Genomic DNA, 16,023 nt, shown 5'->3' with positions numbered 1-16,023 from the left:
CAGTATGAGGAAGTCATTTATTCCAGGACAAAAGGTACTCCTCCATTGGCCAGGCCGGATCAAAGGCAAATCATTAATTCTGAGTCGCTCATTTCAGTGAGATCTGCTGTTCCACTGTGACTAGATTTCCTTAAACGGTCGTCACAGTCAAAGACAGCGCTGAGACAAAGCAATTTTAGGGCCTCTACAAGGGCACAACCAAACGCAAGTTTAAATTGAATGCCCCAAAATAGCTGTTTAATTATGTGGCTATCTGAGAGGCTTTCATGTTTTCAAAATGAATCAGGAGCAGAGAGATAACCGATACTTTTATCAATGCAAAACTCAATGTCCCCCCTCTTCTATCAATCGTGATGGGAAGCCACTGAAATTAGCTCATATACCAGAGACATCAATTACGTTTCTTTTAATTAGAATATCCTCAGATCACCCCGATCCCTGTGAGATAATTTTAATTAGAGGAGAAACTCTGCGTCCATTGTATTTTTATGAGGCAGTCCTTCTCAGGATGGCATATTTTTTTTACTTTTTTATGCTTAACAGTCAAGGACTGGCCAAAGGCTAATTCATGCTACAAGAGGAAATAAATCTGTAAAAAGTGGAGATTTTTTATTCATGATTTTATCGCATGGTTCTTTGAAAATGCTTATTTAAATTGTGAGATTTCAAACAAAACAACAAAAACAATAATACTATTATTAATAATAATAAAAAAAACATCCTTTGACAAACAATAGTCTGTTGCTATAAACTTCTCAGAACTCGTCAGAATCGTCGTATGGATTTAAGTTTGAACTTTGCATGACAGAGAAAATCTATCAGATCTGGAATGGGATTTATTTTGGCTTCCTATGGCTTATTACACTCCATGAATACAAGGCAGTCTTCTTCAGCAAAATGAGACTCACTTCAAAAGGTCTCAAAGTGGAAAAAAAACCCATTAAGTTGAAAACTAAAAAAAAAAAACTCTCAGTCAGCCTCCATCATCATCTTTCTGTCTCTAAAGATCTCCGGGTAAAGAAAGAGGTGATATAATCTTAACACTGAAGCAACAATGAGTGTAAGTGTTAATATTTTCTAATTAATGTTTAGTGCACCTTTGGCTGAATATAAATAATGTCATAGCGGTATTAATAAAAAATCAGAGCAAACTGGCACAATAATAAGCAATACATTTGTTAAACTGGATCTATAAAATCATTCATCCACTTATGAGCTCTACAGTTTTCAAATCTCCTGACGTGTTCAATGCAGTCGTCTAAAAATAAAATACAACTTAAATCAAGTTTGAAGTTTTACTTGTTATGACATATTGTCAAATTACATGACACTTATAAGGTGTTGGAGTTATGCAGTACAATTTACAATGAGCAAGAACAAATCATCCAAAGCTGTGTTTCTCAGTCCACATGACCCACAATTTTGCATGCGTTAGATTTTTCCCTGCTGTCTCACACAAACAAATAGGAGCCTGCAGCACTGGATGGCATGCTGAGAAAGTAATGCAATCATTAGAATCAGGTGTGCCGGAGCGGAGATGCATCGAAAACATGAAAGAACCGGATGGAAAACTACCGACATAATGCTATGTGTCATTATGTACTCAACAAAATCAAAATGCTGAAGTATTTTGTGAAAAACAAAGTCTATCCACTTTAGCTGCAAACATAACATTTATACAAACTGGTGTTGTTCATAAATATTTCAAATCTTTAACCCATTGGCTAAAGAGTATAAAACATTCAAAAGAGTTACAGGAATTGTTTTAAAAGTGCATTATAGTCCAACAAGTGTGGCTTGCTTGAAAAGGTTGCAAAGAGTCACAAGTGACCTCGGCAGCATGACCTGACTTTCCTAAGTTGTGTTTGAGCAAACTGCAAGACCTTTGGAACAGAGTCTTGCTGTTTTTTTGGTAATATTTTGCAGGGACATGACAGAAGACAAAAAACAACATCTTAAACAACTGACAAACTCGTGGTGAAATTTGGCCAGACTCAGTGGCAGTTTATTCAAATGTTTGTACTACATGAAATAGCTGTGTGTCTTTCAAATAGTATTGGATTAGAAGGCTTCAAATTAAAATACAGCTCTAGATACCACCATTTGTAAATCATTTATTTACACACAGGCTCTGGCCTTAATTTTAAATGGGGTATGTATAAAGTCATCCTTACTAACAGTGATAAATATTATTGATTAGTCAACAATATAAGCCCATTATTTGGAATACAATTGACTTTTTACAGAATCCAAAATAACAGAAACATTCATATTAATTTAGTAAAAAAATACATCAAGCCAAAGAGGAACACATCTGCACATTTTTATGTATTGTTATAGAAGGAAAGCAGATTTTGATTTTACACCCTTCCATGCCCCCATGCCCTCAGCATGCCCTCGAGGTTGGGAAGCAGCGACAAACCTGTCATCTCTTTTTTTGTCCTTATGAGTTTTATTTGGAATGCGCCGGCTACAGGAACGTCATCAGGAATAACAGTCACACTGGAAAGTGCCACATGATGAACAGGGTTTTGGAAGTTGTCTCTACTCTTTGCATTTCTAAGTTACAAGCAAATCCTTAACCACAGTATTGACCTCAATATGGCAGCATCTTTGACTCAATATATTTTGATCGTTATACAGATTTCTTTGACAAAAGAGACAGATTTATTTGACAGCAAGTCTAATTGTGGTCTATCAAAATGGATTTATGGGTGTATTTCCCATGATTTAAATTAATATCATGAACATTGTTTATTCACAACAAAAAGTCCCCAGATTCTTGTCAAAGTCAAATGCAGGTTGTTTATTATTGGAAAAATCATCACCATAAAAGGACAGATGTTTTTAAACCTTGTCTAGCACCTACTGATTAAATTAAAAGCAGTTACGGTTTAAAATTTTAAATCGTAACATTATAAGATCTTACTAATAAGATGAAGAACAGACACAGCTGATCAAGGTGTCCTTCATTTCTAAGGAAACTTTTCCTGCTTCTTCAACCTCAAGAGTTGACAGTAAAGTTTCAAGTCAAACTCACTTATAGTAAGAAATTTTGAAACAAGCAGTAAACATTAAAACTGAGATTCAATTGTCCTCCCAAGTGTCTCCATCTTAAAGAAGACACTATTTTGATATTTTTGAGACGAGGTAAATTGTTTTACTTTTCTGTATAATAACAATACATATGAAATGACAAAGTATTAATTACTTGTTATTATTCATCTTCATTCAGAGTCATCCTCAGTGGCACTTGAGCATCAAAATTCTTTGGTTAAGTTTCCAAACTAAACTAAGACCCCATAGCTTCTATAAATACCTAATAAATGGACACTTTCAAAAGTTTTCTACTGTTTCTGTGTTGACATTTTCTCTTCAGAGTTATGCAATCCAAAACAGTGACTGTAACTCTCCAAGCTAGTCCAACTTCTTCACTTTAACTTAGCTTTCTGTCATTTAGGAAGCTCATTAGCTCGATTTCTGACTCATTACTTGTCTTTTGTGGACCAATTTGTACTCTGACAAACTGGCAAAGTAAAAAAACATAGTGTGTAATACACCAGTGTTAATAAGCTATGACTGGTTTCTAATTTTGGGTTCTCTGGTTCTATAGGTCAGCTTTGTCAAAACAGATTATTGGTAGTTTCAAAATGCACAAAAAATTGCAGTCATTTCCCAATGTGCTCATGCTATTATGATTCATCTGGTCTCTTTAGGCTGTTTTTAAATGCTTCTACTAATCTTTCTACTGGCATTATAATTTTATTGCTGTCATCAGTGGACTTTTAATAGGTTAAAGACGTCTAAACTTGAAGCAACCATAAAAAGCCACGCATGTTTGTTTTTTAATTAGTCAAAAAAAGCCCAAAGAGGAAAATCAGTACACCAAATTGTGCTGAAGCAGATCTGGCATAGTTTTAGGTTTAGGTATGTAAGACATATTTGTGTTTTATAATTTGTAGTAATTCATTGGTCTGTGCCATACCAGTATTTTCATCGCCAACTGTAACAAAAAGTCTTTTTTAGATGTAAAACTGCTGCTCTGAAAGTCATATGCATAATTCTCTCAAAGCCTCATTGGTTGTAGGAATAATGTGGATGGTAATGTAGCGGAGAGTTTAAATCTCATTTATCAGTTTAAACACCAACATTAACAAGCATTCACTACATCATTACAAAGGCACTGACCATTCATCAAAATAAAAGCACTTCCTGTTTGATACTTTTAGAAATTTCTAATAAGTTTCTTTAAACAGTTTAGAATGCCAAATTTTACATTTTGTTCATTTAAAATACCTCAAAGCAGTTAATAAAAACTATGGTACATGTTCGATTGTACTTTATAAATGGTCAAATGAATCCGACATAAATATAACAAATAACATTTTTAACTTTTGGCAGACAAGACAGCATCTATCTGGTTTCAGAATATGTAAGCTTGACTTGAACAAAATTACTTGTGAACATCTCTAGTCTGGAACTTCAAAACTAATGATTCACTCTGACATTTGCCCCACAGCCTGTGAGACTGTGTCTCTCCACCACATCAAAATCTTTTCACAAGCAATGAAACCAGTAGGAAGATGTCATTCTTGTCCTACAAGTAGCAGAAACTATTATTTATCATCAACTATCTTAATTTTGCAGCATGACGTGCAGCTGAAAAAAGTAAAGATTCTAATTCAACCAACTCCTCTGATCCAATGATAACAGAAAATTCAAAATAATGCAAAGCTGGTTTTCACTAGACATTCACCTCTGAAGAAGAAGCGTTGACAGCAAAGGTGAGAATGAAGCACAGAAAAATGAAACAAAAGCATCGGGCCAATAAATTCCTGTGCTACCGTCGTCGATTGAATTTGGGGAATCTACAGTGCGTCCCTTCACCCTGGCATCAGTTATGCAAATGGTGGCAATTTTAAATGAATGGCAGATCGTCTTCCCGAAATGAGGATGGCCAAGAAGCGAAAATGAAAAATGGAGGAGGAGGCTGAGACGTGAGAGTCGCTCAGCCTTGAAATGATTTAATTTAAGTGATGAGGAGTTGACTTTGATAAGTTTCCATTTTAATAATGAATACTACGACTGCTCTAGGGGTCCAGTTAGAAAGAAGCCAACTTGGTTAAAAAAGAAAATAAAACTGAAGAAAAAGACAAACGTGGCTGAAAGAAGAAAACTTAAAGCTAATGCTTTGATTTTTATTGCATGCTTAAAGAGAAAAATGTACCATTTTTCATCCCAGGAATGTGTATTTATAATGCATCCAACATGATGTCCATCTAAGACTTTTATAATTATAAAGCAAAACAATAAGCTCAACAAATCTGAACACTCACCTAGTGAGGTAAGGACTAATCTTGGGCAGATATATTGAATCTTAACAGCCAGCAAAGACAGCAACTGATAACTACTAACAAACCAATAAGAATTGAATTGAATTAATACAGAGAATCAAGGCTTTACTGATGTCTTCTTCTAACTCTACGTCTTCATGCCTACACATAGTGCAGAGTTTCTGTCCTTCAATAATTTAAACAAATCCCAAAACCTAGCCTGAGCTAAGAATAAAACATTCTACATATTCACAATGCAGGTTTTTAAAAGCACACAATACATTTTATATTGAAGTTAAAATGTATTTAACATGAGTCAGAGTTTTTAACTATAAAAGATTTAAATGAACTATATTTAGGTTTGTCATGGTACCACAAAGATTGAAAAGTTGAGCCTAAAATTACTAATTAAATCAGGTAAAGAGAAAGTAAGTTGACAAATCACACACATAGTGAATGTTTATCATTTGGGCTCTTCTTTTACTTTAACAGAAGTAGTTTTATTATATTTAAATTCTGTGGGTAACAATGGATAAATGGTGGTGCAGTGTTTTATTATCAGCATTCTGACTATAGGACTTCAGGGCTTGAAGTCAAATAAGCAGCAAAATATGGTTTTAAAAATAATACATCCGAATGTTTTCAACATAAAAAAAAGTCAGCTTAGTCATTTTCTATCAGTCACATTGGGATTCATGTATGGATAAGCTGAGCAGCATGAACCCACTTGATAATCATTTTCATTTATTAAACTTCACTGCCAAAAAACTAATCGAGACATAAACTAGTCAAAGTATTACAATAGTGGTACAAGTGGTCTTATCATAACGCTTTAACACATTTAAAACACATTGTGAGAGCAGTGAGAAGAGAAAAACACACAGAGAGCCTGAACTATGTTATACTGAGCTATATTAATTTTAAATTGAAAGTCATAAAGTCACTTCATCCTGAACAGAAAGGGAGAAAAAAAATATTTTTCAGTGAGCGGGCAAATTTTTTTACACATATCCAATTTACATTTGTTGTTGTTTCTCTTGCTGTCTCTATGCTGCAGGCAAAAATGACAAGCAGTTAAGATGAAAGCTGTCTCACGCTTTATTTTTATCTTGGAAATCTCTGCTTTGTGAACATCAAATAGGATGTAATCAGTGAGCCTTCCTCCTTTAGACCCACTATAAATAAAAGCATCAAGAATTGGTCATGTCTGCCTGTCTGAGAGATTTAATTTGGACACCAGTCAACAGGTTTTCTCTCTTCCCAGTCATGGATTTGAATCTACATACCTACATAGAGTATGATTTTGTTGCATTTGGTAAAACTTCAGATGATTCATATTTTTGGACAGGAATGTAACATCAAGTAAAAAATGTAATCATTTTGGCTACACAGCATCCTGTCTTTTTTTTTTTTTTTTAGCTTTCTTCGCGTTTTGCTTTCTCTAATTTTTATACCAATACTGCAACCATTTTCTACTTAAGAGAGACACAGATCTGAAAAAATGTAGCTATTTTATCTATACCAATGTCAGCTACATGAAACTCCAGTATTTCTTATTGATAGGTATTTTCCTTTCGAACCTAAATAAAAGAAAGAACCACAGACAACGTATATGAATTTTACGTGGAGCTTTTGCAAAAGGGAAGGCTCTGCCAAACTTCTCCTCCGAGCAATTTTACAGAGCGTTCTGATCTGCTCTCACATGAGCTCCTGTTTTTATTGTCAAAGAAGAACAGGCAAGGGGGCAGTCAGGAAAAACAACAGAGGTCGTAAAGCTTCTAACCCAAACATCTAACAACCCAGTTCCAGATGTGATATCTGATCAAAGGTCTGAGCCCGGTTCAAATCTCGGTCAGTACTGTCAATAAAACAAAATACGACTGTTCACAGGTAGTTACTAAATTAGGAGGTGCGTAAAGTTGAACAGACAGCAGTGACCTCCATACACACGTAAGGAAGAGAACACTTTAAACAGAAAATCACAATGATCTATAGGCTGAATGTGAACTAAAGTAAGAATAAAATGATAATACCAAAAAATCTCTAACACTTATGCAGTGCATTTTGTATATTATTGTATGTAGGAAGGTACACAAAAATAATTGAAGCCAATTTTGTCTAATCTGTTGGGATTCGATTTCGCTGCAACGCATAAGTATAGACATAAATGTAACTTTTTATAGGTCTGGATGCAGTTGAAGCATGTCGATTCATTTTATTCTGAGCCAGCATTTGCTAGTATTTTCACAAAACACAAAATGAACAATAAAATGAAGAATTATTGTCAGTTTCTGTAAAAATTCAAAACAACATCTTTGAAATTTACGCTATATTAACCAAAGAACTCAAAAGAGTTCACTTATTGCAAATAAACTTTACTCCTCAGAAATGTTCAGAATCCTCCATTTTACTCCAGCTTGTAAATATTTTTGCAGTCTGCATTGAAAACACATGTTGCAATCCATCAACTTCATTTACTATGTTAATGGAGGTAAATGCCTCAAGTCTTTTCAAATGTCAACAGCCCACATTTTAGCTCAAAGTGAGTGCAGCAGGTGCAGATCCATAAAGCTGCAATATTACAAACACACATTAATCTGTTATTGAAAACACCTGGAGTTCTTATAGACAAAAAATGCAAAAATCACAAAACCTTTCATACTGCAGATAAAAAAAAAAACTGCCTTTATGCATCGTCAGCATCACCAACATTAGACTAAGACTGATTGATACAAACTACTTTCCCCACAGGACACTTTTCAAAAGTGTTCTGCACTCAGAGCACTCAAAGCACTCAGAACCATTAATTAAATTACTATTGAAAAGTCCATTTATTTTACACATTACATTAACTAACTATTACATGATGTAGACTAACGTAATTATGATGATTTTACGCTTACTGTTAATGAAAACATTACATTTAAGTTACAATAATACCACAGACCAATTAAAAATGGGTGACTAATGAAAAGTATGCTTAATACCAGCTTAAGGGTTGTTATTTTCAAAAGTTACTTTTAATATTACAAGTGAGCCTCACCAGAAAACATTTTCTAATTTATTGAATATGACTGAGAGCCAATCAACACCGTCGACTGAAAGGTTGGCCACCCTACATTGCTTCCGATTGCGTCAGATTTTAGGGGACTATCATCAATTGGTTAAAAGTTCATTATACATTAAAACTGTCACTGATCTATTAGAGTCCCTTCAGAAAGAAAATACACTCGGACTGCACAAAACATCCCAAATGAAGATGTACTCTTCAGGATGATAAGCGGCACACGTGCCACCAGCTGCAGGTGGAAGGCTGCGTGTCGTTCAGTTTTCCTCACACGCTGAAGTGAACCATAGAAAGGGAAATATGTTCTCCTTGAGGGAGAATTTCACAGCAGCTTTGAGCTGATGTTTGAAGGGAAGGGTTTAAACTCAACTCTCTGCTTTGATTTTCTGGAGGAATTATCACACTAAATTCCAATTCCCTCCCATAATATGTGTCACTGTACACATGCACCAATTTAAAATATCCCTAAATTAAATATTGATGTGTTTTACAAAAGATATACACATCTAAATAGCTGTATATTTGCTAAATTCTCCCCTCATCAATCTTTACTTGTAACACGTAGTTCTTTGCAAAGGCTGCAAACAGAAAGACAGATGATTAACCACTAGATTCAGAGCAGTTTCAGTCTCTAATTCTAAAACCCAAACAAACAGGATTGCCCTACATTCTGCAGATGAAAACAAAAAAAAGAAAGATTGGCAAAATGCAAATCAAAGGGATTTTAAAGCCCTCCATTCCAACGGGCTCATTGCTTTTAATCACAAACATCGGACTCATTTTGCTAAAACAGCTGAGCAACATCTCTTCAAAGTTAGCGCTGCAGCAACGTAATGCCTGCCAAAATCAATCGGTGTGTCAGTAAAGCCAAACTCATTTCTCCCAGCCAGCAACTTTCAGAAGATTAGATTGAAATCTGGAAATGTCAACGTGAGCTTCAACAGCCAGAAAAATAACTTTTTCAAGTAATCGTTTAGTTGTTGGCGTTCATCAATATCTCATTCAAACTCTCTTCCAGTGATGTATTACAGTCACTCTGAGCCAGTGAATGTCTTTGTCATTAATGTGCTGCAGCTCTGTCTGCCAGTTTAAGGGTTTGTTAATGATATTATTGTGTAGTTTTGCTTTACCTCTTGTGAAATGGTTTAATTGGCCAGATGAAATGTGCTGGGTGGCAGTATTTGTCACTGCTAACTTTGGTTTTATTCTGACTGATTTTCCTCTGCAGGTAGCTGTCAACACTTACTGGTTGTGTTAAAATGACAGGCAGTCATGAGTTTCCATCTTTTGTTTCTTTAGCTAACGACATACAGATGAAATCATAAGTATATATACACCAAATAAAAAGACATTTTTTCTCACTGTCTGAAGATAAATCAGAGCAAATATCTCCTTATTTTAGATCAGTTAGAATTACCAAATGTATTTATTTTTGTTAAGTGCTACTGACAAAAAGATGTATGAGTCACTTGGAGTGACTCATACATTATGTATATATCATTGAACTTTTAATCTGAGAAGGTTAATCAATCAATGAGTACAAAAGATAAAAGACAAAAAAGTGACTTATTCTGTTCTTACGCAATAGCACTGAATATTTTACACCCTTCATCTAAACACACACACTGAACTTCAATACCTATTTATCCTTGCCATGTTGGGGCGTGAATACACTCTGGACACTTTGCCAATCCATCACAAGGCAAGAACATAGAAAAATGAACCATTGTTTTTATTATTATTATTATTATTATTATTATATTTATCTTTTTCTGTTTGTACATTTTGCATACAATTTTTCTCAATGTCCATTTGCAAAACCAAGGAGGGATCATTTGTATTTCTCAATTTACTCTGTTAGTGCACATTTGTTGCCATTCTGCAAAATTACTTTAACAGTTTTTTCTATTAAAATAAAACTATTATCCATTTCATTTTCTTTTTCATATCATTGGTGCACCCCCCCCCCCCCCAATTATCATTTGTTTTATTCCCTCATATACAGAATGAAAACTGTCATAAAATAAACATGAGTGCTGCATCGGGTGTTCAGTCAACAACAGTGGTGGGATTCTAATGGATTGGGAAATCAGTATGACATATGAATCCACTTTGTTGATAAGTACAATCGCTTCCCGGGGAGTCGGCATCATCTCGCGCTCTTTAGTGGGAATGCTTCAGCAGTCAGTCATTGTCCGTATTACCCAGAGTAATACGACACAGACACAGGAAGGGCCAGTTAACACGCAGTGAAACGAAACCGGGAGAAATACATAGAGGGAGACATGTTGGACAGAAGTGCTTAGTGCTGAAGAGAGGAGAAAAACAAGCAGAGAGGAGAGTTACGGTAGACAGACCCCTCATCCGCCACTAAATCATGTTTGTCTTTCTCACAGGTAGATCAAGAAAGGCAGAGATGCCTCATCTCTGGAGGAGCTCTGACTGCCTCTGCTTCATGTTTCCAGACTCGATTTCTTGTACTCATTTGTCCCCGCTCTGAGAACAGTTTGTCTGCATTTGCTTGTATTGTGCCTTTCAGCATTGATGCTGCAAATGTCAAAAGACTTTGAATTTCATCGGCAAACAATGCATTCTTGATAAGGATAAGAGATAGACCATCAATAAAGTAGCATGTGAGCAAGAAGGGGGAGCCGAGGTATGGTGGCTGAAAGATGCACTGTACAGGCAAAATCATTTTTAAATATTTTTCCTAAGATGCAAATTCATTTACAATGGCTGATGCTGACCTGTTAAATCCAAACATGTATAAAAATAAGGTTAAAACAAAATACAGATATTCTCCATATCATGGCTGCATATCTCAGCAGATGATTAATTCTTCAGCTGTATTCAGAACTTGTAGTCAATGACGAGGCTGCAGCTGGATTGCTTTGCTCTCCACTCAAAAGTGTTCCTGCTATTCCGTCCGGCCTGCCTTATCCTCCCTCTGGTGCTGTCATTCGACAAGCCCCTCCAACCACTTCTCCCCCTCTTCCTCATTAAAGTAGCATCTGCTGAGGTAAGAAGCCTGAATACCCCCCTCCAACATTGTACACACACACACACACACACCACTGCTTCCTTTTGCAGACACTCATGCCTGCCATCTGCCACAGAGTTGGACGAAGCCCCACCACCGGAGCAGCCGCACACTCTCACCATACATCCACATTGAAAGCCCTAATTTAAAACACACTCAATTGCTGGAAAACGTCTCAGACGCAGCAGACGTGCATGGTTGCACACAAACGCACACCCCGACATTTGCACCAGAGCTCCAGGAATCTGAACGAGAAGTGCCCATGAAGGACGGCAAGCCCAACCTGCTGCACAAGCCCAGCAAACTCCTCCTCTTCTCTGTGGGACTCCAAGGGAAGAGGCAGGGGGGCCATGGGGGACGACAGCAAACTCTAATTAGTCCACTGTGGCCATCGGGTCCCTCCAGCGTTTCATTTCAGGAGCAGAGAAAAGGAGTGGAGCGGAAAGCAGAGGTGAGGACAGCGCAGGGAGAAAAGAACTCATGCTGATTGAACATGAAGCGTCCCCCTGTGGCTTCTTTCTCTGTCTCCTTCTCTTTTCTTTCCATCTCTGCTTGTTGTACATAATGCCCTCTCGCTTTCAGTGCATTTGCTCGTCACCCCTCAGTTCTCCACAGTGAATAATAATGCTTCCTCTTGGAAAGCAGAAGGCAGAGGAGCGAGCCTAAGGCCATGCATTCTGATTGTCTAAGCATTCCCAAGTCGCTCTCTGTGCCTGCGCAAAAAATCAACAGTGCAGCAGGGGAGGGAGGCAGAATGCCTCTGTCCATAATCTCTGTGTTTTGTTTTTACTTTTTAGTCATTATTTACGATCTGCATCACCCAGAGGTCCTTCTGCCTCTCCTTCTCTGAGACAAATATTGGACCACAGGGACACTCCTCTTGTCTTTTACGAGCTGTCCAGGAAAGTTAGCAACATTTTATGTGCTCTCTGGGGATGTTTGCTCTTGCCTGCCGCGCTGCCATCATCGTCACTGTCACCCGGACAGAAACAGTGGTGGGGTGAAGCGACTGGAGGAGAGATTTCTTCCAAGAGAGGCTGAACTTGAAGAGACAGTATGGCAAAGCTCCAGAACCTCGGGCTATTTGAGAAAAGGCTGCTCAGTTCACGCTAGCGAGTCACATTACTTTGCTTTCTTTCTTTCTGTTTTGTTTGTTTTTTTGCAAATTTCCTAAATTAGACTTAAATTTGTTCCAGACTGGAGTCAAAGATGTGCATCTATTCGGTCTGATTGGAGGCCTGACATGTTCAGTCGCATTCTAGGAATAAAAAGTATTTTTAACTCTAATCCAAAAAGCTAATAAAATCTTTTCAAACCAAGCCATGTGCAGCGATATGCTCCTGCGGTAACAGAAGCTATTAAAGACCCATTATTTGGTTCACTGTGCCTTTCCACTGCCTGTGCCGATGTCAGATGAAATGGGCCATTCTAATCCTCATCAACATAGCTAATTTCACATAAGGGGAAGTTGATAGAGAGTGTCAAAACCATTTAAAGGTCAACCAGGCAGGCGTTTACTAGATTTGTATGTATATATACTGTAAGTAAACCTGTTCAAATATTTTAACACTCATTTAAAATATTTATGAGTAGAATCTCTTTTTATGCGCTAGCACATGGAAAGAAACAGCTGTCAGAGATGAGAAATCAGGTAAACATAGAGGCTGCAGAACAGCTTCTGACAAAAAAAGGTAAATAGTTTAATGTAGACACGAAAAAAGAGGATGATCAGAAAAAGAGTTTGAAATGTTTGTCCTCGTTCCACCTCAAACGGCTGCTGTACTACAGCTAACCGTCACAGCACACACGTGACGGGTTGCTGCTTCAACAGAGACTCAGGCAAAGCCGTGACAGAGGAGAGGAGGAACGGGTCTGACATCAGAGGCAGGACGATGCTGTCACATGACCTTTAAACAGATATGTGTTTGGGGCGTTTGCCAACACGGGGTACAGAAGAAAACTAAGAAGATGCCTGCTGTGTAAAATACTAAAAACTAGACTTGTTCAAGTTTCAGACTTTAATAAAGAAATATGTTTTCCAGTCACATGGTGTCATTTTAATGCACAATCAAGTCACTATTTTACCTTCTGTTATTATAAAAATCAAATATGACTTAAAAGAAATTTGGTTTTGTAACTTAGTGCCTTGAAATTGGGCCTTGGTTTCTTTAAGAGACTCTTGCTTTTTCTGACACTCTGCATTCAGGAAGTCATCACAACACCACTCCTCTATGAACCCTTTAACAATGTTATCAGCATTTCACTGAGAATTAGCTAGAATGATGAGCTCAGAAGATGTTTGCTAAAAGCTGCTAACTAGTCTGCAGGAGCGAAGTGGAGGAGTCACAGGGGAGGGAAGCTTTACGAGGCAGAAGCTTGGAAGCTTGCAGTGTTGAGGAGTTCGAAGGCGGCGGTAGGTCCACCCAGGCGTGTTGCACATCTGAACTGTTGCCATGAGAGATTAAAGGATTTCTCAAACATGCATGAAAGAACAACACTTCAGGTATGTTTTAGATAAGGGAATAAAATTATAACATGATGTAACGCTCAAAAAGGTTATTTAAACACGCAATACTGCCTGTTTAAATAAGACTGGTTAGATTTCTTCATGTGAATGGACGGAACTTATAAAATGCTTTTCTCGTGTCATACTGACCACTTAAATAGAATCCAACTGACATCATATCACAATAAAACCCCTTTTTATACATTTATGCTTAAAAAGTCTTTACTGATAGCACAATTTAAAACATTCAACACATGTAAAGGGCTATAATTCCTGGGGTTTTTCAAAATACCTAATGGATTTGTACACAATGTGTTTGTGCAGCATTAGGATATCATGTGAGGGTGAAGTTATAGATGTGATCAATCCACATTTCGTCAGACCTCTGACATCTTGATCCAACTCTCTCTGTACACTTTACTATCATATGTCAGGGTGCATGAAGAGACTCCATGCACCAGGCAAAATATATTATATGCACTTACAACTCGAATTCATGACACATGAATCTTTAGCCAAATAGACCGGGCAAAAACACATTGTGCTCAAAATAGTCCTTTTATGCAGATTCATAAAGCAAAGATAATATTTGCAACATATTGTTTACCCATAATACATGACCACTGTTACATTTACTCCAAATGTCAACAAGCATGTTTATGTTGAGTTGTATTCTTAAAGAGAAAGTGCATTTTTGTGTGAAAACTAAGAAAAATTAAAACCATCCAAAAGAGGAAATGCATTTAAAATTCAAAACATGTCGACCTCCCCAGTGAGATGTAGCATACGTTCAGTTTGAATTTGTAATACGATCATTTTCATGATGTGTTAAACACCCAGATATCCTTGAAGACATAACAGTTATTTCCTGCTCGAGTTTCTTTCTAAACTACCAAAGTTTAGCAACATGTGAGAACATTTTAGAGAACTTACCCGGTCACCCTGCGGCGGGCGGTGATGCTCGCCACAATAATGCTCTCCGGTCTCGGTGTGGCCACAGCCTTAAAAGTCCCTTTCCAAAACTTCTCAAAGAGCTGCTTCTCTCCCAGCTGCAGGAAGCTGCCGGTTGCGGTGCTTCCCTCCGATCCCAGGGTCGGAGAAGGACCACTGAGACCACTGAGGTTGAGCTTGAGTGAAAATGGTGTCTGCATCTCAAGGTTTTTTGTTTTTTTGTGTGCCTTTTTTAATCTGCAAGTGAGATGTGCTCTTTAGTCCCTCATGAGCCAGACGCCCCACAGTCTGCTGAAAACACTCTCACACGCTCTCTCCAGTTGTTGCTCGGGAACTGTCCAAGTACTGAATCAAAGCAAGTGGAGTGCAGCGGGCTGCTTTGCCGCGTCCTCTCCTCTTCGCTGCAGCGGGTCAACGTGTCAGCGCGTCTGTCTGCTCTTCAGTTGAGCTGCAGCCTGGGGAGAAGGACAAAAGCTGACCCTCTCCAGCTGAAGGCAGGGTATTGTTCTTGAAGACGGGACGGGGTGGGGGGCAGATTGTGTTTCTCTCTCCGCCTCTCCTTCTCAGTCACATCTGCTGCTCTATTTGGGATGGGGTCCGGGTCGGGGAGTCCGGGGAGCTTCCTTCTTTCTATTGCCACTGTCGGAAGCTTTACACAGTGTGAAGCACTCCCGTCCTACAGATGGAGGAGCGTGGCTCAGTCAGAAGGAGACAGGAGTTTTCTTGGTCAGAAGCTGTGTTCTGATTGTACTCCCACCCACAGCAGCTGAGCAGGTTTGAGGCAAGCGTGTCTGAAGGAAGGTCTGTGTGTGAGTTTGAAGAGTGTGTGAGCGGGTGCGTGAATGAGAGCTGAGTGAGGAGCTGAACTGTGAAAAAGCTTGTTTTGTATCTCTGCACTGGTGACGTCAAAAGGGGGGCTGGACTCTGGGGTAGAGGGACACCTCTGTGTGTAATGTGGGTGTGCTGTTTATGTCTGTTAGTTTTGCAATTAGGTTTACCTCTCATCCTTACTTCCATGCATCCCTGTCTGTTTCTTTAATTGTCTTCTCCTTCTTACTTCTTCCTCTTATTTAAAAAACTCTAAATCAATGTTTAATGAAAGAGTGCTTATATCAGATCACATAAA

At 37.9% G+C, this 16,023-nt stretch overlaps 1 protein-coding gene across 1 annotated transcript in view; it reads right to left on the bottom strand.

Moving 5' to 3' along the window:
• srrm4 (serine/arginine repetitive matrix 4) overlaps positions 1-15,768 on the bottom strand; it is a 60,812-nt gene extending 45,044 nt beyond the window's left edge. Inside the window, exon 1 of the mRNA XM_032578363.1 lies at positions 14,880-15,768. Within this exon, the coding sequence (XP_032434254.1) occupies positions 14,880-15,097 (218 nt within the window). The 5' untranslated portion in view covers positions 15,098-15,768. The remainder of the gene's footprint in view (positions 1-14,879) is intronic.
• Between the last annotated feature and the right edge of the window lie 255 nt (positions 15,769-16,023).

This window comes from Xiphophorus hellerii, chromosome 12 (assembly GCF_003331165.1).
Source record: "Xiphophorus hellerii strain 12219 chromosome 12, Xiphophorus_hellerii-4.1, whole genome shotgun sequence".
Lineage (NCBI taxonomy): Eukaryota > Metazoa > Chordata > Actinopteri > Cyprinodontiformes > Poeciliidae > Xiphophorus > Xiphophorus hellerii.
Note: the sequence above shows the minus strand (reverse complement) of the source record. Positions and strands in the feature narration are given on the sequence as shown.